The sequence below is a fragment of the Nuphar pumila genome, chromosome 5 (assembly GCF_984573655.1).
Source record: "Nuphar pumila chromosome 5, dmNupPumi1.hap1.1, whole genome shotgun sequence".
Taxonomy (NCBI): domain Eukaryota; kingdom Viridiplantae; phylum Streptophyta; class Magnoliopsida; order Nymphaeales; family Nymphaeaceae; genus Nuphar; species Nuphar pumila.
In genome coordinates this window covers 115045055-115068583 of record NC_143253.1, presented here as the reverse complement: position 1 = coordinate 115068583, position 23529 = coordinate 115045055, and the positions used below count along the sequence as shown (strand labels likewise).

Genomic DNA, 23529 nt, shown 5'->3' with positions numbered 1-23529 from the left:
TTGGATAATACCTCAACCCAAGAACCCAAGAACCCAAACTCTTGGATATGAAAAATCCAACTGTACTTTTACAGGGATTAACTCTGTTTCTCTTTCCCTCTTCTAAATTTAGGCAGTGCGTTTAATGCAAATGGCACTGCCTCAATCATTTTTAGGCCATCATGTTTTTCAGGCATGGCGTTATAAAAAATTAGCTGGCATGGCTTTATACGGACGATTACCAACATACTGAAGAAGCCATGGCAAAAAAAACAAACACAAAGAGAGAGAGAGAGTTAAGCACTAATCAAAAAATTAAACAGAAAAAATAAAAACTAAAAGACTGCAATTTAAGGTCAGCATCTTTTCACAGCCTCTAGTTTGAAGCTTAGTTTTCTGATAGTACAGTTTATATTCTGCCAAATATGCCATCTCGAGATGGAATAGTGACATTATACCATATTTTGTAATACCATTTCCTTTCTCATCTCAGAAGGAATAATCCTTTAGATCATTCTTAGAGTCACCCACCTCCGTATCAGCCATGCACTCTTCCAGTGTGAGAGGCAGGAGCTGCCTCGTCTTGCGCTTAAGGTTGTGCTTGTGCCAATCACTCTTGAAGTGATCACGGTACTGCTTGGCATCTCCCACGAGGGCGTTACATGTGCTACATTTGTGCTGTTTCACCTGTTCTCCAGCATTCACATTTTCGGTTGAGATGGTAAGTTGCTTCTGTATCACCTTACTCAATTGAGAAGCAGAATCCGCAGGTTGTCTCTCTAAGCTTGATGGAGCAGTCTCGTGATCTTCATACTCATCAACATGTGCATCCCCATCGACATGCATAGAAACAGCTAGAATTTCCAGCCTCCCTTGCCAATTCCTCACCATAGAATCACATTCACGGAAAAAAACAGGTTCCATTTCACAAACCTTTGAAAAAGAAGAATTCAATCATCAATTATTGGATTATAGCCTTGATTCTTGAAACATCTGGGAGGAGAAAAGCAATGGAATTATTTATCCCATGTGTGATTCATTACGGGCCCAGTTCTTCATGGAAATGCAGGGAAGTAAATAGGTCTTCCCCATAAAATAACCGGTTCGGGCTTCCCATGTTGAAAGTTTTTTATCTCTGTGATTTGTAGGCACACAGATGGGTATTTTTCAGCTTTTAGGGGCAATAGGTGTGTTTTATGGTGTATAGATGTTCATTTATGCCTAGATCCAAACCAAACCCCATTCACATTTGCAAGTATCAATGTGGATATATAAGATATTGCACCATAAAAGCAAAGGACAGTCTCATCACGTGCAACATAAAATACAGTTTTTATGTGGTCTAAAACATACATGCCCCAAATAGAACATGCAACACCATAATCTGATCATTAGAATGCGTTAGTGATTTTATTGTGACATGTGAATGTTTTAGTATATCAAGAGATAAAATGATGTGAAAGGATGCATTTCTAGCCACATCCTTGCCAAGAGTGTAGTGGTATAATTTACAAGGTAGGCCTCAAACAACAATTAGAGTGGGACGACTACTGCAGCAAAAATGCCTTTCATCTCTTTCTTATTTCCCGCTTTCTCATTATTTCACAACTATTCACTCTCTTAGATAATACAGATAAGGACTAAGGTCACAAAATTTATATTTTTGAGAAGCAGAAACATCAATGTTTGATATATGAACCTCTGAAATTATCTAATCCCATGGATAAATCTGCACCTAGAATATCAGAGTAATTGCAGTGCTTGCTTATAAGCTGTCACATATAAGGCATGCAGATGCAACAGACATGGGACAGGAACACGACAATTTTGTGAAATGGGCATGCTCATAGAAGCATATAATTAATACATATACATATGTATATGTATATATATATATATATACATATATGTATATGTACTTAACTGTAAACCGAAATACCCATAAGGGTATTTTAGTATTTTCACTGTAATAGGCGTCAGCCCATTAGGGGCTGACAATCTATTTTTCTTTTTTCTGTTTTTTACTTTTTACTTTTTCAACTTTTGAAGTATTGGGAGCAGATCCAAAGTAGCTGTTGGAGCTGCTCCCAACAGTCATACAGCCCAACAGCTACTTTGGGCTGCTCCCCATGTGGCTTTGTATTATAAATAGGCCTTGTAGTTTCTCAACTCATTTTCATGAGTAAATATATGCAATAACAATTCTTTAGACCCCTGTGTAGGTGGATCGGTGATTCAATCAAGTATTCTACTTGATTGAAAGTGTGTTCTTGCATGTGTATTGAATTTTATCCGTTTCATTACATGGTATCAGAGCTTTGGTATTCCAAAGGACGTTTGTTAGAAGAAGGATCGTGATCAAGAGAAGGATAGTGGACTTGGCAAAATACATCAAAATTCTGATTATTGCATCGGTAAGCGGACCATCTCCAAAAAGTCTTGTATTGCATTCCTTTTCTCTCTTTCTCTCATTTTCCTTTTCTTCTATTTTGCTTTCTCTTGTTGCAAATGGAGAATGAGAGAGAAATGATAGTCTCCATTCTCGTACGCCTAAACGACACACCCTATGTGATGTGGGCATCCATAGTAAAACATAAAATATGGGAAAATGAGCTTTGAGGGTTGGTTGACGGCACCGAAAAGGAACCTAAACTTATCCTTACAAAATTGGAGAATGAAAAAGAAGTTGCGCTTCAAGGAGATGAAATGGCTAAAGCCGTTTCCAAATATAAGAAAAGATGGAAGGAATGGAGGATGGGTCATTCCAAAATTATTGGATGGCTCATCAATAGTGTGGGCATTCACAAATGCTCTAGTTTGGCAAAGTTTGACTTCGCTAGTGATGCATGAAAATACCTTAAAGACATAGTCTTAAGGATATTGCGCATATTTGTAATGTCCAAAATAAAGTAAGGACAATGATTCAAGAGAGCATGAGCACAAGAGAGTACTACAATGCACTCTCTCTCCTTTGAGATGAATTGGCTCTTCTTGAGCCAAAGTAGTATTGCCCACAAGATGTTGAGTTCCGCGAAAATCAAATCAAAGTGAAGCATTTTTATCAATTCATAAATGGGCTTAGGCCCAAATTTGAAGAAACTAAATCCGCTCTTCTTCATAGAGAAGGGGTTTCTTTCATAGTTGAGACACTTGAAGAATTAACTATGGAAGAAAATAGATTGAAAAGACCGTCCGCTTCTAAGGATGAAGAATCCGTGCTTGCTATGTCGAAACCCGAAAAACATACTAAGAGTTATAAACCACCTCATTTTGTAAAAAATGAGAATGGTAGAAACCCCAACTATGAAAAGAGGGGTGATCATGATTCAAAAAAAAATGTGAAAAAATTATTTGTTATCATTACTATGAACCGGGATATATCAAACATTTTTGTCCCAAAAGAAAGGAGGATTATAAAGAAGACAAAAAAGTGGCTTGGGTTGAAAGGAGTGAAGTTGATGTCTCCAAATGCATTGGTTCGCTCTCCTTAGCTTAATTAATGGAGGCATTGCAACCTATGCTTAAATCTCAATCTCCTTATTCGGGAGCGGCCATATCGACAAGTGACAACCATGGTAAGACCTCTTGGATCCTAAACTCCAGTGCTTCATTTCATATGACCCCTAATGAGTCCATATTGACCGAATGCAAGTTTAACTCAAATGATTCTTGTGTTTCTACTGCCGATGGCACATCTTTGAAAATAAAAAAAAAAATGGTATTTATCAAAAAACAGTTATCTTTCACCTACAAAATATTAGAGTAGTACCAAAATTGAACTTAAACCTCTTATTTGTTTCTCAAATTGCATACTATGGTTGCAAAATAGTTTTCTCATCTAATGATTGTCTAATACAGGATCTTCAGTCTGGGAAGCCGATTGGGCAAGGTCATAGAAGAGGAGACCTCTATGTTATAGACAATCTTGAATTGCCAAAACAACTTTTTTGTAATTTTGTAGAAAAGAAATATATAGAAATTTGACACAAAAGGCTAGGACATTCTAGTGTGACCAAATTACAATTGTTTTCATTGTTTTCAAATTGTAAAAGGAAAAATTTTGTACGTGAAGATTGCATTCTTGGCAAAATGAAGTCTTTACCTTTTGGAACAAGACATCTTATAACTAAGAATCCATTTGAATTAGTGCATTTGGATGTATAGGGACCCACACCGATCGTATCCAAAAGAGGCGTTTCTTATTATGTTGTGTTTGTGGACGATTATAGTAGACACTCTTGGATATTCTTTTTAAAACACAAATCGAAAGTATTTAATTGTTTTAAAAAATTTCATAGTCATATACAAAATCAATTTAAAACCAATATTCAAATCTTTAAAACTGATTACGGAGGAGAATTTATGTCAAAAGAATTTGAAAATTATCTTAACTTAAATGAAATTATACATAAAAAAATCGTCTGTACACCCCTCAACAAAATAGTCTTGCCGAAAGAAAGCATATACACATTATTGAAACCACTAGAACACTTCTAGTATCTAGAAATGTTCCCAAAGTTTTTTGGGTCGAAGCCGCTCTTACGGCGGTCTATTTGATAAATAGAATGCCCTAAAAAATATTGAAAATGTTTCTCCTATTGAAAAGCTTTATAAAACGTCTCCCGATTACAAAAGGTTGAGGGTATTCAGGTGCAAATGTTTTGTTCTTACCAACAAGAATGATAAACTCTCTCCTAAAGCAATTCCTTGTGTGTTTTGGGGTTATGCCGAAAACCAAAAAAGATATAGATGTTATGACATTGAAAGAAACAAATTGTATGTTTCTCAAAATGTTACGTTTCTCCAAAATGAAAAAGGTTTTTTCAAGGATAATATCCAAGAGAGTTTTGACTATTCGTTCCTTTTTTATCTAGTCAATGATAAATGTGAAAATATTCATGAAAGCCAAATCATACACGAGGCAAATGAGAATGTGAGTAGAAATCTTGACAATATAGACCTATCTCACAATAATTTACAAACATATGCTCGACGTACCGAAGGTCATCCACCATGTGATTTAGAAAGATACTCTCAAAGCCAAGAAGACCCTTCTAGCCTTAGAAAATCCATAAGAATTTCAAAAACTCCTAGTAGATTTGTTTCGTACGATTCCTTTGAACCAAGGTATAGATCTTGCCTAATGGCTATTCACTCGTATGTTGAACCTCAATCATATCACGAGGCTAAATTTCGTCAAGAATGGGTTAAGGTCATGAATGATGAGTTAGAAGCATTAGAAAGAGCAAAAACTTGAGAGATTCAAACATTACCTAAAGGAAGAAAAACTATAGGATGCAGAGGGGTGTACAAGGTAAAAACTAAGTACGATGGAACATTAGAAAGATATAAGGCTAAGTTAGTGGCAAAGGGATATAGTCAAGAATATGGGATTGACTATAATGAGACATTTGCTCCAGTTGCTCGCATGACTACTGTCAGAACTCTCATTGATATAACATCAATTAGGAAATGACCTATATTTCAAAATAGATGTCAAAAATGCATTTTTAAATGGTAATCTAGATGAAGAAGTGTACATGGATCCTCCACCTGACCTGACTTTAGCACATGGGGAGACTCTCCGATTGCGTAAGGCCTTGTATGGCCTAAAACAAGCTTCAAAGGCTTGGTATGATAGGTTCAGTGATGTGATGACTTCATTATAAATCTTGTTTTACTGATACTGCATTGTTTGTTAAGTCTTCTAATACAGGGATGGTGATTTTACTACTGTATGTAGATGATATGATAATCACAGGAGATGATAAGCAGAGAGTTAATCATATTAAATATGTGCTTAAAGCCAACTTTGATATGACAGATCTTGGTTTTTTACGATACTTTCTTGGAATAGAAGTTGTTTACTCACATCGTGGTTATTTTTTGTCACAGACTAAATACGCAGCAGAGATCATTGAAAGATTAGGACTCTCGGATGAGAAATTGATCGACATTCCAGAAGTCATAAACGCCAAAATGAAAAAAGATGATGGAGAGCTCTTGTAAGATCCAACGCCCTACAGACAGATGATTGGGGCTTTATCTTATCTTTCTATTACCCGCCTTGATATATCTCATGCTATTCATTCTGCTAGTCAATTTCAGCATGCTACCACTACAGTGCATATGAGCGTTGTAATGAGAATGGTTAGATATATTAAAAAATCTATTAATCTTGGCTTGTTTTTATCATCCTCTTCCTCATTAGAAGTCATTGCATATTCTGATTTTAATTGGGGAGGGGATGTCAATGATAGACACTCAACCACTAGTTTATGTGTATTTATAAGTAACTCTCTAATTTCATGGCGATGCAAAAAGCAAGAGGTGTCACTCTCCTTCACTGAAACTGAGTATCGTGTCATGGCGACCACTGTAATGAAGTATGCGAAAAGATAAAGAATGCTACAAGGATTCACAATGTCCAACAATGGACAAATACACAAAGAAAATAATAGCCAAGTCCACTATGGGACAATACATACACAAGCCTTAAAGAATCACAAACTAAAAATATAAAATCTCTTTTATTGAAAGAGAGCACAAAGGCTTCACTAAAAAATACAAGGGGTTTCACCCCTATTTATACACATACTAAGGGTTCAAAAAAGGAGGCCAAAAGGGGGCTCCCAAGGAGTCGTTGGGAGCCCCCAACGGTCACATTTGTGACCGTTGGGGGGCCCAACGACTCTATTGTGGGGCCCCTATTTGGTGTGAAATAAAACAAAACAAAAAAAAGGAAAAACAGACAATAAAGAAAAAAATAGGTATTTAATAAAACTGTGAAAAGACTATAATACCCTTATCGGGTATTATAGTGTTATATATATATATGTATTAATACATATGATTTAACACCCCCCCCCTCAAACTTTACGGGGAGATGACCGAAAGTTTGCCAAGGAGAAACATGAGGCGTAGAGCAGGAAGAGCTTTAGTGAAAAAATCTGCTAACTAATATTTTGATGTGACATGTGGCAGTGTAACTGTTTCACGTAGATACTCATCACGAGCATAATGGCAGTCCATTTTGATATGTTTAGTCCGTTCATGGAAGGGGTGATTGCGGGCAATATAAATGGCACTTTTGTTGTCACAGCAAAGCTTTGAAGCTCCATTAATTTCAACCCCCATATATTTGAGAAGACTTCAAAGCCAAACAAGTTTCATTGTAGTGGTTGTCATAGCCCGGTATTCTGCTTCAGTAGAGGATAGTGAGACTTTCTGTTGCTTCTTGCATCTCCAAGCAATTAAAGAATCACCTAAAAAGACACAAAAGCCAGTAGTTGAGATCCTATTATTAGGATTACCTCCCTAATCTGCATCAGTATAGGCAAGTAAATTTAATGAAGAAGATGAGGATAGAAATAGCCCTTTAGTTATGGTGTTGAGGTATCGGATGACCCGAAGCACGACACTCATATGCACAGTTGTAGGAGCATGTTGAAATTGACTAGCAGAGTGAACAGCGTGAGCGATGTCAGGTCTGATGATAGTCAGATATGTGAGAGATCCAATGAGTTGTCTGTAGGGTGTGGGATCTTCTAGAAGAACCACATCCTCCAACCTTAATTTTGCATTTATTACTTCTGCAGTCTCCACCTTTTTATCATCTAAAATGTCAAACTTAGTACATATATCTACAGTAAGCTTCATCTGTAACAAAATATATCCTCGGGAAGACTACGCAACTTCAATACCAAGGAAATATCTAAGAAAACCTAAATCAAATATGTCAAAACTATCTTTTAGCATATTTTTAACATTAACAATTCTATTTTGATCAACTCCGCCTGTGTAGTTATACACTGCCGGTCCCAAGCCCGGATAAAGGAGGAGGGTTGCGGTAGGCCTGTGACAGCCAGCATAAAAACTGTCATATCCTATGAAAATGAACCAATATGAGAATTTCGTTGGGGCGTTCCCTACTAAGCGACGCGCTGTACTCTCTAGGCCCGGAGGCAGTGATAAATGTGCAAGGGTTGCTAGGTCGTCGCCCAGAAGCGACGCGTCACACCGGCGCCCGGGTGTGGTGTCAAATAGGCAAGGGTTCCATCACTTTGTTGGACGGGTGGGGGTAAAGAAGTTAGTCCAAGACCATAAAATTAGGTTAGCCACTTGGAACATAGGGTCTTTAACTGGTAAGTTGGTAGAGTTAGTAGATGTTATGTGTAGGAGAAAGAGACATCTTATGGAGTAGTATGGAGTAGTACAAGAGACATCTTATGGAGAAAAGCTTTTCATCGGCGGTGACCTTAATGGACATGTAGGCATTAGTAGGGATGGATTTGAGAATATCCAATGAGGCTATGGTATAGGAGAAAGAAATGAAAGTGGAGAAAGGATTTTAGATTTTTGTTTGTCCTATGATATGATCTTAGCAAACACTTGGTTTAGGAAGAGGGAGTCTCACCTAGTAACATTTAAAAGTGGGGTTAATACGAGTCAGATAGATTTTTTCCTACTTAGAAAGAGAGATAGGGGTTGTTGCATCGATTGTAAGGTTATACCAGGAGAAAGTGTAGCTACACAACATAGAGTCTTAATTTTAGATCTTAGAATTAGACAATGCCGCAAAAGGGATAGACATAGGATAGATCCTAGAATTAAGTGGTGGGCACTGAAAGAAGCTAAACAAGGAATGTTTGTAGAGCAGGTAGTTAAGGAAGTTGATTGGTGTCTCGAGGAGGATTCAGAATCAATGTGGAATAAGATAGCGGGTGGTATGAGAAAAGTAGCTAAGGAGGTATTGGGTGAGTCTAAAGGCGGTGCACCACTAGGTAAGGATACATCATGGTGGAACGAGGATGTCAAATTAGCTATTAAGGTTAAAAGAGAGTGTTATAGAAATCTAAGTAAGAGTCGTGATAATGAGAATTTGGAGAAGTATATGATAGCAAAGAAGGAAGCTAAAAAAGTTGTTCGAAACGCGAGGGCTAAGGTATATAAGGTTTATGACAAGTTGGATACCAAAGAAGGCGAGAAGGATATTTATAGGCTTGCAAAGATGAGAGATAGGAAATCGAAGGATTTGGGTATGGTTAGATGTATCAAAGATGAAACGCAAAGGGTTTTAGTCAAAGATGAGGAGATTAAGGAGAGATGGAAAGATTATTTTGATAAGCTATTTAATGATAGTCATGCTCAAGATCTTGGAGACTTCTCCATTCCTTTTCATGAGATAAATCGTGACTTCATGCGCAAGATTCAAAAGAAAGAAATTGCAGAGGCTTTGAAGAAAATGAAATCAAGAAGGGCAGTTGGCCCAGATGGTATACCTATCGAGGCTTGGAAATGCTTGGGAGAGAAAGGTTTAGAATGGTTGACAAATCTTTTTAACTTGATTTGGCGAACAAATAAGATGCCTAATGAGTGGAGGAAGAGTACTTTGGTGCCTTTATATAAGAATAAGGGTGATATACAAGATTGCACAAACTATCGTGGTATAAAACTCATGAGTCATACTATGAAACTTTGGGAGAGGGTGATTGAGTCTAGGTTGAGGAAGGTTGTCATGATATCGGAGAATCAATTTGGTTTTATGCCTGGAAGATCAACTATGGAAGCTATACATCTTCTTAGACAACTTATTGAAAGATATAGAGAGAGGAACAAAGATTTGCATATGGTTTTTATTGATTTAGAGAAGGCATACGATAGAGTACCTAGGGACGTTCTCTGGTGGACAATGATGAAGAAAGGTGTTTCTCTCAAGTACATTAGTATAATTAAAGATATGTATGAAGGAGTAGTAACCAATGTCCGCACTTGTGGAGGGGTGACAACCAATTTTCCGATAACGGTTGGGTTACATCAAGGATCTGCTTTAAGCCCTTTCCTATTTGCGATAGTGATGGATGAGCTTACGAGATCAATTCAAGATAATGTACCGTGGTGTATGTTGTTTGCTGATGATATTGTTTTGATTGATGAGTCTAGAGCTGGGGTTAATGCTAAGTTAGAATTATGGAGACAGACATTGGAAGCTAGAGGTTTTAAGTTGAGTAAGAGTAAGACTAAATATATGGAATGTCGGTTTAGTAAGCAACGAAGTAGTGATGGGAGTGTAGTGAAGCTTGGTGAGCAAGATATACCGGTGAATGATTATTTCAAATATTTGGGATCCATCATTCAAAAGTATGGAGAAATTGATGGAGATGTAAATCATAGGATAAAGGTTGGGTGGATGAAATGGAAAAGTGCTACTGGAGTGCTGTGCGATCGTAGAATGCCATTGCGGTTGAAGGGAAAATTTTATAGGACGACTATTAGACCCGCTTTACTATATGGTACGGAATGTTGGGCTGCCAAGAGACATCATATTCAAAAAATGAGTGTAGCTGAGATGCGGATGCTTAGATGGATGTGTGGAAATACAATAAAAGATAAGATTCGGAACAAAGAGATACGTAAGAAGGTAGGTGTTGCACCCATTGAAAATAAGATGCGAGAGAATCGTTTACGGTGGTTTGGACATATTCGGCGAAGGCCTAATGATGCTCCAGTTAGAAGGTTGGAGAAATGGGAAAATATATTAGTTAAAAGAGGTCGGGGTAGGCCTAGGAAGACTTGGATGGAGATGATAGGAAAGGATATGAATGCTTTGAACCTCACCGAGGACATGGCGTTGGATAGAAATGATTGGAGGAAAAGGATTCATGTGGAAGACCCAAAATGAATTTCTTTTTTGGTTCATATCGCTGACCCCAATTGTTTTGGGATGAAGGCGTAGTTGTTGTTGTTGTTGTAACAATTCTATTTTGATCATTTTTTGTGATAATCATGTCATCAACATAAAGTAATAAGATAACAATATTTGTACCTACACTTTTCACAAAAAGAGCAGTGTCAGTATTACAGGAACGAAATCCCAATTTAATCATGATATCACTAAATCGATCATACCAAGCCTTGGGGGCTTGCTTAAGACCATATAAAGCTTTTAAAAGTTTAAGGGTTTGACCTTCTCTAATGTTAACTCCGGGTGAGGGATCCATATAAACTTTTTCATTTAGATTCTCATTTAAAAAAACATTTTTCACATTTAGTTGATATATAGACCATTTTTTGGTTGATGCGACAACTATTAAGGTTCTAACACTTGTCATTCTTGCTACAGAAGTGAATGTTTCTTCGTAGTCAATTTCATATTCTTGTGAATATCCATTAGTCACTAATCTAGCTTTATATCTTTCTAAGGATCCATCGCTTTTGATTTTAACCTTAAAGACCCATTGGCATCCAATAGTTTTTTATGTGAAGGTAGTTTGACTATTTCTCAAGTATTAGCCTTTTTCAAGACATCTAATTCTATCTTTATGGCTTCAATCCAATGTGGTATAGTTTTGGCTTAATTATAATGAGCAGGTTCATAATATGAATGTAGTGTTATCAGACAAGCCCGATAATTAGGTGTAAGGGAATCATATGACACAAACCTATTGGGTGGAATTGATTCTCTAGAAGATCTCCTAACAGGGGTTTCTTCCAAAGATTCGGTAAGTTGAGAAAACTTCTTCAAGGCACTAATAGGCCTTTCTTGTTCTCTTCGGGTATAAACATTAATATTTTCATAACTGATATCACTATTATATGGTGATATATCAATATTGGATAAATCACAAGTATCTTCTATATTTTCAAGATGATTCATAGAATCATCACATATATCATCTATAAGGTCATGCAAAAACATGTCAATCTCATTTTGTTTATCTAGTTTTTCAAATCCATTCTCATCTTCCAAAAAGGTTACATCTTTTGAAACATATAGTTTGTTATTTTTTAAATCAAAACACCTATAGCCTTTTTTATTTTCACTGTAGCCTAAAAAGACACATTCAATTGCCTTTGGGGGTAACTTATCTCTCTTATGTAAGAGGACAAAGCATTTACAATTTACAACCAAAGATGTGAAGGCGATTAAAGTCTGGAGAAAAATTGAAAAGCTTTTCATATGGAGAGACATTCTTTAGTTTAGAAGAAGGCATTCTATTGATTAAATATGCTGAGGTTAGGATAACTTCGGCCAAAAAAAAAATTGAAATATTTTTAGAGATAAGCAATGTTTTAGCGGTTTCAATAATATGCTTATATTTTCTTTCTGCTAGTCCATTTTGCTGTGGAGTTCTAGGGCATAATTTTTTATGACAAATTTCATTTAGTTTTAAATAATTTTGAAATTTGGTAGATAAATATTCTCCACCGAAATCGGATTTAAGAATGGATATATTGCTTTGAAATTGATTTTGAATTTTCATATGAAACTCTTTAAAGAAGGAAAATACTTCTGATTTATGACTAAGAAAATAAATCCAAATATATCTAGTGAAGTCATCTATGAAAGTGACATATTAAGAGTAACCACCTTTAGACATGACCGGAGATGGACCCCAAACATCCGAGTGCACCAATTCAAAAGGTCTTGTAGAAAGAAATGCTCTAGTTGAAAATAGAATAGACTTCATTTTTCAAAAAATGCAATCTTTGCAATTAATGTCTTTTTCCTTACAAAATTGGTTTACAAATGAAAAAAATACATTTTTGAATAACTTGGATGTTAAGTATTTTATGCCAAGTTTCAATGCTTTTATCTTGGACATAAGTACAAAAAGATTTTATAAGAAGGTTTAGATGATCCATATAGTAGAGGTCTCCCTTCCTATGGTCTTGCCCAATCCGCTTCCCGGACTGGAGATCCTGCACAAAGCATCCATTAGATGAGAAAGATATTTCACATCCATGGTCGGCGATTTGAGAAACTGAAAAAAGATTTAAATTTAGTTTTGGAACTCTAACTTTTGGAACAAAAAGATTTTGAGAATTTTTAGAGTTAAGTGTTCCAATACTTGTGATTTTTAAAAAGGTCCCATCGGTCGTGGAAATACATGAACTTTTTAAATTGGTAAATACATCGGTTAATGCATTCTCATGTGGGGTCATATGAAAAGATGCTCCGAAGTCTAAGATCCAAGAATACGTACCGGGAGACGAAGTAGATACAATGGTCACACCCGATGTGGAGGAATTGGCTTTAAGAATTTTTGTAGAGCCATAGAGATTTGACCAAGAGTTTCTTTGAGGTCGCCGCTCTTGCCTTCATCTTCTTTGATGGTGGATTCTTCAAGGGAAGCCACCTTAGGCTTGAATGTTCCATTTAGCTTTGGGCAAGCGGGTTTAATGTGAACTGGCTCATAACAATGATGACATACAATCATCTTTTTTCTTCCACTATAGTTTCCTTGTTTTCCAAAGTGGAGTGGTTTATAGGTTTTGACATTGTTGCCAGGTTTGGATACGGCAAGCACTTCATCAATATTCTTACTCATGCTAAGCCTAGTTTCCTCTTGTGTGATTTCGGCCATGGCATCTCCTATTGGAGAAAAAATAAACTTATGGAGAAGTGATGACCTCACTTGCTCAAATTCGGAGCGTATCCCAAACAAAAATTGAAATAATCGATCTTGTTCCATTTGTTTTTGTCTTAGTTTAACATCTTATATAGCAACCCATTTGGGCTCTAAAAGAGCCAACTCATCCCATAGTGGATTTAATGCACTATAGTAATCTTGTATACTCGAATCACCTTGTTTGGTGGTTCTAATCTTTTCTTGCAAAAAATATGCTCTTGCAAGGTCTTTTTTAGTATAAGAACCAAGCCTCGTTGGCTCGGCGGAATTTAGCCATATTTGCACATACCTTAAGTTCAACATTGTTCATGAACCAAGCAAGAATCTTGGCGTGATTGTTTTCCCAATCTTCAACTTTCCCTTGATGGCCTTCAATGTCTTTGAGGCGAGCATCTCCCTCAAGAGCCTTTTTTTGGTCTCCTTCAATCTTGGTGAGCTCTAATTGAGGTTCTGGAATAGAACCCATTACATAACCCCAAAGTTTCTTACCTTTGAGGTTGTTTTCCATTGTCTATGCCCACATCATGTAGTTCTTTCCATTGAGCTTGAAGGATAGATCGATTTTGGATTCCATGATGCCACCAAAGTGTGTGAGAAATAAAGACAATGAGTAAAAAGCTGAATATCACGCCTTTGCTTCTATGAACCGAATGGCTTTGATACCATGTAATGAAGTATGTGGAAAGATAAAGAATGCTACAAGCATTCACAATGTCCAACAATGGACAAATACATGAAGGAAATAATAGCCAAGTCCACTATGGGACAATACATACGCAAGCCTTAAGAGAATCACAAACTAAAAATATAAAATCTCTTTTATTGAAAGAGAGCACAAAGGCTTCACTAAAAAATACAAGGGGTTTCACCCCTATTTATACACACACTAAGGGTTCAAAAAAGGAGACCAAAAGGGGGGCTCCCAAAGAGTCGTTGGGAGCCCCCAACAGTCACATTTGTGACCGTCGAGGGGCCCAACGACTCTATTGTGGGGCCCCTATTTGGCATGAAATAAAAAAAAAGGAAAAACAGAAAATAAAGAAAAGAATAAAACAACTGTGAAAAGATTATAATATCCCTATCAGGTATTATAGTGTTAATATATATATATATATATATTAATACATATGATTTAACATACACTACGTCTGAGTTAGTTTGGCTGAGACAACTTCTCGAAGACTTGGGGGTTCAAAATGCATAACCTTCAAAACTATGTCACATGGGTGTGGGTGCAGGTGAGGGGATTCGGCACTTCCAAAAAACCCGGGTGCGGGGGTGCGGCAGGGGCAAAAATGTAAAATATATATATATAAGGGGGGTCCGGGGGTTCCCCCCAGCGTGGGTCCAGGTATGGTGGTAAATAATAAGATCAGATTAAGACCTGGGTCCGGACCCGAAGGCCCGATTAATACATTGTCCCATGTATAGTTTGTGAAATTTTATACCAGACCCGAGTTCTAATTAAGACCCACAATTTTTCAATCTAAAAATTATAAAAAATATGGTTTTACTGGGTATATAGTCCGGTTCTGATTCATGTAGTTCTTATCGGGTCCAAGTATGATTTTTCTTATAATGGACCTGATTAGACCCGGGTCTGGACCCGATACCATACCCAAAAAGCAGTTCCAAGTCTAGTACAACCAAGGTTCGAACCAAACCCAACCCATTGACACCCCTAATGGTAAAATCATAGTTGAAAAGTATTATGTAAAATATCAGGTCATTTTGTACGTCTAAAACTGTTAGGGCTGTCAATGGATTGAGTTTGACCCGGACCCTACCCGTAAAAGACCCCATTGGGTTTGGGTTTGGTAATAAAGAAAGAGGTCCAACTAAAATTTGGGTCAGACCAAAGAGTCTGATTAGTATATGACACCAGGTATGGTTTGCAACATTTCTTACCAGACGCAAGTCTGACTCGAGCTCCAATTAAAACCCGCGGTTTTTTCAATGCAAAAAAGATTAAAAAATATTATTTTATCGAGTATGGACCAAGTTTGGTTCACATAATTCTTATAAGACACATGCATGGTTTTCCTTGTAACAAACCTGTTCGGACCCAGTATTAGTACCTCAAAGTCAGGTATGGGTTTGGACCGACCTGGGTCCGAACCAGGTTCCAAATGGTTGACACTCCTAAAAATGGCAGATAATTTTCACGACAGTTTCAACAATATCGTGATAATTTTCACACTGTCTAATAATAAACAATTTAAAATCCTGAAAATTGGGACATTACTCCAAAGTTCCAAACATGTACCGATGGGAATCTTTTAACAAAATGTTCGAAACTTAAAAATGGCCATATGGCACGATTTTTTGAAATATCGTAATAAAAGCGTCTATATCATTATATCGTGATATTTCCCTTTAATGAGAAACGTTGCAAAAAATGCATGCAGCTAACCGTTTTTCGAAATCATAATTAATTAGTAAAGATCCATTAAATATCACACATCTTTCTAGGCGAATTAATTGTTGCTTTAGGATGATTGGTTTGTTGCTTTAGGAAAAAGTGTTCCAAAAATGAAGCTTTGGAAAGTGGAACTTAATTAATTTTAATTAGAGTTTTGAACTAAAACCTTTAATGGTATTTACTTATTTTTTTCAATTTCTCCTTTTATATTTTAAAATTTGACTTAATTAATGTTAGCCAAAATTTTCCCGAAAAAAATGCAACAATAATAAAACTCTATAAAATCTCACGAAAAAAATATTTGCGATATTTTCCCGTTTTAAACATGTCAATATGGTCGAAAACTGGAAATCTCTCTCTCTCTCTCTCTCTCTCTCTCTCTCTCTCTCTCTCTCTCTCTCTCTCTCTCTCTCTCTCTCCGTGTGTGTCGCTAAGAACAATGGGCTGCAGCGAGGAATTGGAAGCAAGACCAACCAGAGAGCTTCCCCACGAGATCATCGTGGACATCTTGAAGAGGTTGCCCGCCAAATCACTAATGAGTTTGAGGTGCGTCTGCAAGCAATGGGACGCCCTCACCTGCGACCCTTCCTTCATCGATTCCCACCTTCAATTCGCCCTCCTCCGACGGCCCCCTGATCTCATGGTCACCCCCCAAGAATTTTTTTTTAAAATTCCACAACCCATTTCATAGGACAAAATTTTAAAAAAAAATGGACCAAAATGACCATGGGTGCGGTCAACGCACCCAAGGTCGGGTTGACCGCACCCGGTGCCGCACACACGTCGAGTTGCGTCGAGGCAAGTGTGGCACCCTGCTAGCCGAATCCCTGTGACATAGCTTCAAAATTATGTTGTGACAACAAGAGCGTTGTATACATTGCAAGCAATCATACATTTTATGAAAGAACGAAACACATTAAGATGGATTACCACTACGTTCGTGAAGAGTTCTTGCGGAAGACTATGACATTGCCTTATGTTCCATCAGAATACCAACTCGCGGATTTCTTCACCAAAGCGCTACCGTCATCCAAATTCCACTTCCTACTTGGCAAACTCTCGGCCAGTGTTATCAAAAACGCGCCTTGAGGCGCAAAAGGCGCACCTCGCCTTGAGGCGCGGCCCTTTGTGCCTCAAGGCGCAAGCCCGAGGCGCAAAAAAGAATTTTTTTTTTACAACAATACTTCCGAGATAATCAATAAGAGTTTTGTAGGTTAATCTCATATATTTTCTAGTTATTTCAGTTATGTAATCAGTTTTTTAGTATATTTTAACTTTTGTTGGTTAATCTCATATATTTTTCAGTTATTTCAGTTATGTAATTAGTTTCTTAATATATTTTAACTTTTATTGGTTAATCTCATATATTTTTCAGTTATGTAATCAGATTTTTAGTTACTTTTATATGTTAATCTCATGTTTTTTAGAATAATCTCATATATTTTAACTTTTGTAGGTTAATCTCATATATTTTCCAGTTATTTTAGTTATGTAATCAGTTTCTTAGTATATTTTAACTTTTGTTGGTTAATCTCATATATTTTCCAGTTATGTAATCAGTTTTTAGTTACTTTTATATGTTAATCTCATAGTTTTTAGAATAATCTCATATATTTTAACTTTTATAGGTTAATCTCATATATTTTCCAGTTATTTCAATTATGTAATCAGTTTCTTAGTATATTTTAACTTTTTTTTGTTAATCTCATATATTTTCTAGTTATGTAATAAGTTTTTTAGTTACTTTTATATGTTAATCTCATTTTTTAGAATAATCTCATATATTTTAACTTTTGTTGGTTAATCTCATATATTTTCCAGTTATATAATCGGTTTCTTAGTATGTTTTATCTTTTGTTGGTTAATCTCATATGTTTTCCAGTTATGTAATCATTTTTTTAGTTACTTTTATATGTTAATCTCATATCTTTTAGAATAATCTCATATTTTTCAGTTATGTAATCAGTTTTTAGTTACTTTTATATGTTAATCTCATATTTTTAGTACTTATTTGAGATTTTCTATTTCTTATTGATTGTTATTTAATCAATAAAGCATTTATTTATTTATATTTTTAGATATTTTTTATAATATTTTTTAAGTTTTCAAAAAAAAATTGAGGATTACGCTTTACGCCTCGCCTCGGTTTTTGGTGGAGCGCCTCGCTACGCCTCAACGCTTTTCACAACACTGCTCTCGGCGCTTCTACCATGAGTTTGAGGGGGGGGTTAAGATATATATATATATATATATATATATATATATATATATATATATATATAAACCAAAATACCCATCAAGGGTATTTCGATATTTTCACTGTAATTGTAACGACCCCAACTCATGCCCCTCGAAAATGCGGACAAAAAAATTTTCTAGATGTGAAAATATTCCCAGAGACCTGGGGTCTTTACAGTTTCACTCACCGCTGGATAACCACACACCACAATAGAGCTTACACTTATCTTCCATACCAAAACAAACCATTATTCATTTATTGAAATACTGATAAATATGTCTAGAGACACTTGCATAAATGAATTATTCAGAGTGCAATAATAATTAAATGAACCAAAAGGGAAACAAAAATAGAGTCATGATGTCCCTCTGTGATTTATCCAGCAAGTGCGTGACACCCGTGACTTGCCCAAGACAACAGTCGCTTCACTGAGTTCCTGCTCTTGTGAAAAACCATAAAAAGGAGGGGTCAGAAATCTGAAGGATTCTGTGTACAGATCCCTCTAATGAAAATAAATGAGCATAAAGAACACAAGTACAATTTTATGCAATTCTCCTTGAGAAAAAGTAATTATTACATTTACTCAATCCAACTTAAGCATTCATGCAACATCTTTTAAGTATGCAAAAACTTTAATCAATAACAGGTATTCACTTTGAGTAAGCAGGGTATTCCACATACATTAAAGAGTAACCATCACCCATCCAACAACATATATTAGTGAAGAGAAGCAAATTATGCATGATCTAATGCATAGCAAGGTTATGCATGATATATGTGTAATGTATGAACACCTTATTTTCTTTCATTTAAGTTCATGTTTTCATATGCATGCCTTATTAAATGCATACAATTTAAGTTCCTCTTTTTAATTTGCATCGCCCGCGGATACACCAAACAGGTAAAATCCCCGAGGTCAAGTTAGGTTCACAGGGTAGCTTAGCACACAATTTGTATTTTATTACTGGGTTCCAACTTAGCCCTCGACCGAATCACCTTTGGAACATTAGACCTCCACATCTAATGTCGGGGACACAAGGGACACCCAACGCCCACAAGTGTCACTTCCTTGGTACCATAACAATCACAGTTGTGACAAACACACCACCCCCAGGTAAAGTGGCGGACTCTCCCTAAAACCGTGGCCAGGAGAAGGAACCTCAATATCGGGTTCAGAGGACCAAATTGAAGCACACAGAGTTTTTTGTATCCTCACAGTCTCCCCAAAACCGGATTTCTAAGATCTTCATTCTCCAGATGGAAGATCCCAGAACATAAGTTACACGGTTCTTATTTCTTATATTTTTATTGAAGTCGATTCTTTAAGTTTGCAACACCATATGCAAAAGTAAAGTGAAAACTCGCATCCTCCCTTACGGGAATCCAGCCCGTGAGGACAACGGGAACAGTGTAGTAGTGTGTCCTACCAACTTGTGTGGTTAAAGTGATGCAATTAAACACATAAGAACACAACCAAGTTCACGGCTCTCCAGGCCGGTGATGATCCATTAGGCCATCGATGCATCACACAACAAAACCAAAGTGATGTGTTATATAACATCAAACTATTGTGCCAAATGCATGTGTACCCATACAAAACAAGGTCAATCATAAGCATGTAATTTCCCACCTCCCATGCATTTTTGTCATGTGCATTTCGTACATCCATACACACGTATCCATGTCAAAACATACTCACATGCATTAATGTTGGCAGTTAAATTTATATCATCCCACAATCTTTGAACAGATATATTTTTTTTTTCTCTATACCCAACTGACCACCCGGCTGGGCCTGTCAGCCTATGCTCAGGCCCGATCTGGGCCTGCGTAAGCTGTCAAAATTGAACATCATTACAAGGCATAAGTAGATGAGAATATATATATATATATATATATATATTTTATACAGCTCAGCCCAGTCGACTAGGCCTACTACCCAGTCCAGCCGAGTGGGTCTGTAGGCTCCTCTTTAAATTTTCTATATTGCCTTTGGAGTAAAAAAAAAACTACTTACATCCACGGAGGAAATGAGAAGGGTATGTAACTTTATCATTTGAAAGCAGTAGTCACTTAATTCAAATTAACAGACATTTAACCTAAGCTAATGGTCAATGGTAAGACTGTCAACTCTAGCTTTGTATTGGCTATTCCATTGCTTTAAATTCCCTGCAGATGACACGGGTCTCTTATAAGGGTTTGGCACATAGAGTGTTCAGACAACAGAGGATTCAAATGGTCATTCAAGAAATCTTATATCCCAAAACAGACAATGCGTTTTGTAAAGGTAACCAGCATCACAAAGACCTTTGGTCACACCCCCCCCAGGGATGCATTTAAGGAATATCATACTTATTACAGGAAGCACGATATTGTTAAAACATATGTAATAATACCATAATACCCGATAGAGGTATTATGGTCATTTCACAAAGTACCCCATAGGGGTACTTATTTTGTTTCTCTTATTTTACTGTTTTTTATTTTTCTTTTTATTTTTTAATATGTATTTTTTGGATACCGAAAAGGGGCCCCACAATGGAGTCGTTGGGGCCCCACAATGGAGTCGTTGGGGCCCCCAACGGTCACATATGTGACCGTTGGGGGCTCCCAACGACTCTATTGAGAGCCCCTTTGGTCTCCTTTTCTTATAAATAGGGGGAACCCCCCATGTATGTGGTATTGCTCTTGAGAGCTCCTCTTCAATAATAGTGATATTATTTTTCATGTGTGTAGCCTTTTAATAAGGCCCTTTGTATATCCCTTAGTGGATTTCCTCTCTTGTGCTTGTTGCACTTGTCCGTGTGGGACATAGTGAATGCTTTAGCATTCTTGGCTTCTTCCGCTTATTTCATTACATGGTATCAGAGCCATACGATCTTCTAAAGGTAAAATCTTGTCTCTCTCTACTTCCTTTCTTTCTCACATCTTCATTATGTAGCAATGGAAGTCAAGATCGATCTATCATTCAAACTCAATGGAAAAAATTACATGATGTGGGCATCCGCAATGGAGAATAATCTCAAAGGCAAGAAGCTTTGGGGTTATGTAATGGGAACCGTTCCGGAACCCCAACTTAAGCTCACAAAGATGGAAGGAGATCAAGAGAAAGCACTTGAAGGCGATGCTCGTCTCAAGGCCATTAAAGATTATAATCATCAAATGGAAGATTGGGAGAGCAACCATGCAAAAATCCTAGCATGGTTTATGAATAATGTCGAACTCAAGGTATGTGCAAATATTGCAAAATTCCGCCGAGCAAATGAAGCTTGGTTTTTTATGAAGGGTATGTTTACCCAAAAGGATCTTGCAAGAGCTTATTTCTTGCAAGAAAAAGTAAGAACCACAAAACAAGGTGACATGAGCATACAAGATTACTATAGTGCTCTAAATCCTTTGTGGGATGAATTGGCTCTTTTAGAGCCTAAATGGGTATCTATGGAGGATGTGGTTCTAAGACAAAAACAAATGGAACAAGATAGATTGTTTCAATTTTTATTTGGGCTTCGTCCCGAATTTGAACAAGTGAGATCCTCACTTCTCCATAGATCCACGTTTCCTCCCTTAGAAGAGGCTATTGCCGAGATTACTCAAGAAGAGACTAGGCATAGCATGGGTAAAAGCATAGAGGAAGTTCTTGTCGTATCTAAACCCGGCAATCATGTTAAAACATACAAACAAGGGAGTGGTGGAAGAAAAATGATTATATGTCACCATTGTTATGAGCTGGGACATATTAAACCCGTTTGCCCAAAGCTAAATGGGGCATTCAAGCCAAAGGTGGCTTCCGTTGAAGAATCCACCACCAAAGAAGATGACGGCAAGAACGGGGATCTCAAAGATACTCTTGGGCAAATCTCCTTGGCTCTTCAACAAATTCTAAAGGTCACTTCTTCCACCTCCGGTGCCGCCATTGCCTCATCATCACCTCCCGATACGTACTCTTGGATTTTAGATTCCGGAGCCTCTTTTCACATGACTCCTCATGAAAATGCATTAACCAATGTGCACGCCAATTCAAAATTATCTTGTGTCTCTACGGCCGATGGAACTTTTCTCAAAATAAATGGTATTGGAACTCTTGATTCTAAAAATATTCAAAATTTTTTTGTTCCAAAAGTTAGAATAGTTCCTAAATTAAATCTTAACCTCTTTTCCGTTTCTCAAATAGCCGACCATGGATGTGAAATATCTTTCTCATCCCAAGGGTGCTTTGTGCAGGATCTCCGGTCCGGGAAGCGGATTGGGCAAGGCCATAGGAAGGGAGACCTTTATTTTATGGATAACTTAACACTTCCAAATACCTCATTTTGTACTTATGTCCAAGACAAAAATATTGAAACTTGGCATAAAAGACTTGGACATCCAAGTTACTCTAAAATGTATCTTTTTCCTTTTGGAAACAAGTTTTGTAAAAAAAAAAGATATCAATTGCAAAGATTGCATTTTTGGAAAAATGAAGTCTACTCCTTTTCCTATTAGAACTTTTGTGACAAGACCTTTTGAATTGGTGCATTCCGATGTATGGGGGCCATCTCCGGTTTTATCCAAAGGTGGTTATTCGTATTATGTTACGTTTATTGATGATTATACTAGATACGTATGGATTTATTTTCTTAATGCTAAATCGGAAGTTTTTAACTTCTTCAAAGAATTTCATGCAAAAGTTCAAAATCAATTTCAAAGTCAAATATTCATTCTTAGATCCGATTCGGGTGGAGAGTACTTATCAAATGATTTTCAATCATATCTAAAACAACATGGCATTTGTCATCAAAAATCTTGCCCAAGGACTCCTCAACAAAACGGTTTAGCGGAGAGAAAACATAGACATATTTTAGAAACCACTAGATCCTTACTCATTTCTAAAAATATTCCTAAAAATTTTTGGGCCGAAGCCGTGTTGACCTCCACCTATTTAATCAATAGGATGTCATCTTCAAAATTGAATAATATCTCTCCTTATGAAAAACTTTTCAATATGACACCCGACTACAATCGTCTTCGTATTTTCGGGTGTAAATGCTTTGTTCTTTTGCATAAAAGAGATAAATTGTCACCTAAAGCAATAGAATGTGTATTTTTAGGATATGGTGAAAATCAAAAGGGCTATAGATGCTTTGACTATAAGAACAATAAATTATTTGTTTCCAAAGATGTGACGTTTTTAGAAGATGAAAATGGATTTGAAATTTTGGAAAAACCAAATGAAATTGATTATATGTTTATCAATGATCTTTTAGAAGACTCAAATGATGATCTTTTGAGTCATCCGGAATCTTTAGAAAATACTCATGATAATGATGTATCACCAACTAATGGTGACAATCTCCAAGTATACACTCGGCGTGAGGAAGCACAACCTATTAGTGCTTTAAAAAAATTCTTGCGGCTTAATGAACCCCTAGAAGAAACCTCTCTTAGGCGTTCTTCTAGAGAATCCATTCCACCAAATAGGTTTGTCTCATATGAAACTC

The 23529-nt window shown here is 36.7% G+C and overlaps 1 protein-coding gene across 1 annotated transcript in view; it reads right to left on the bottom strand.

Annotated features, from left to right (window-relative positions):
- Positions 1-275: 275 nt before the first annotated feature.
- Positions 276-23529, bottom strand: part of LOC149838250 (uncharacterized) — a 52773-nt gene continuing 29519 nt past the window's right edge. Inside the window, exon 5 of the mRNA XM_090006471.1 lies at positions 276-912. Coding sequence (XP_089862597.1) covers positions 469-912 — 444 coding nt within the window. The 3' untranslated portion in view covers positions 276-468. The remainder of the gene's footprint in view (positions 913-23529) is intronic.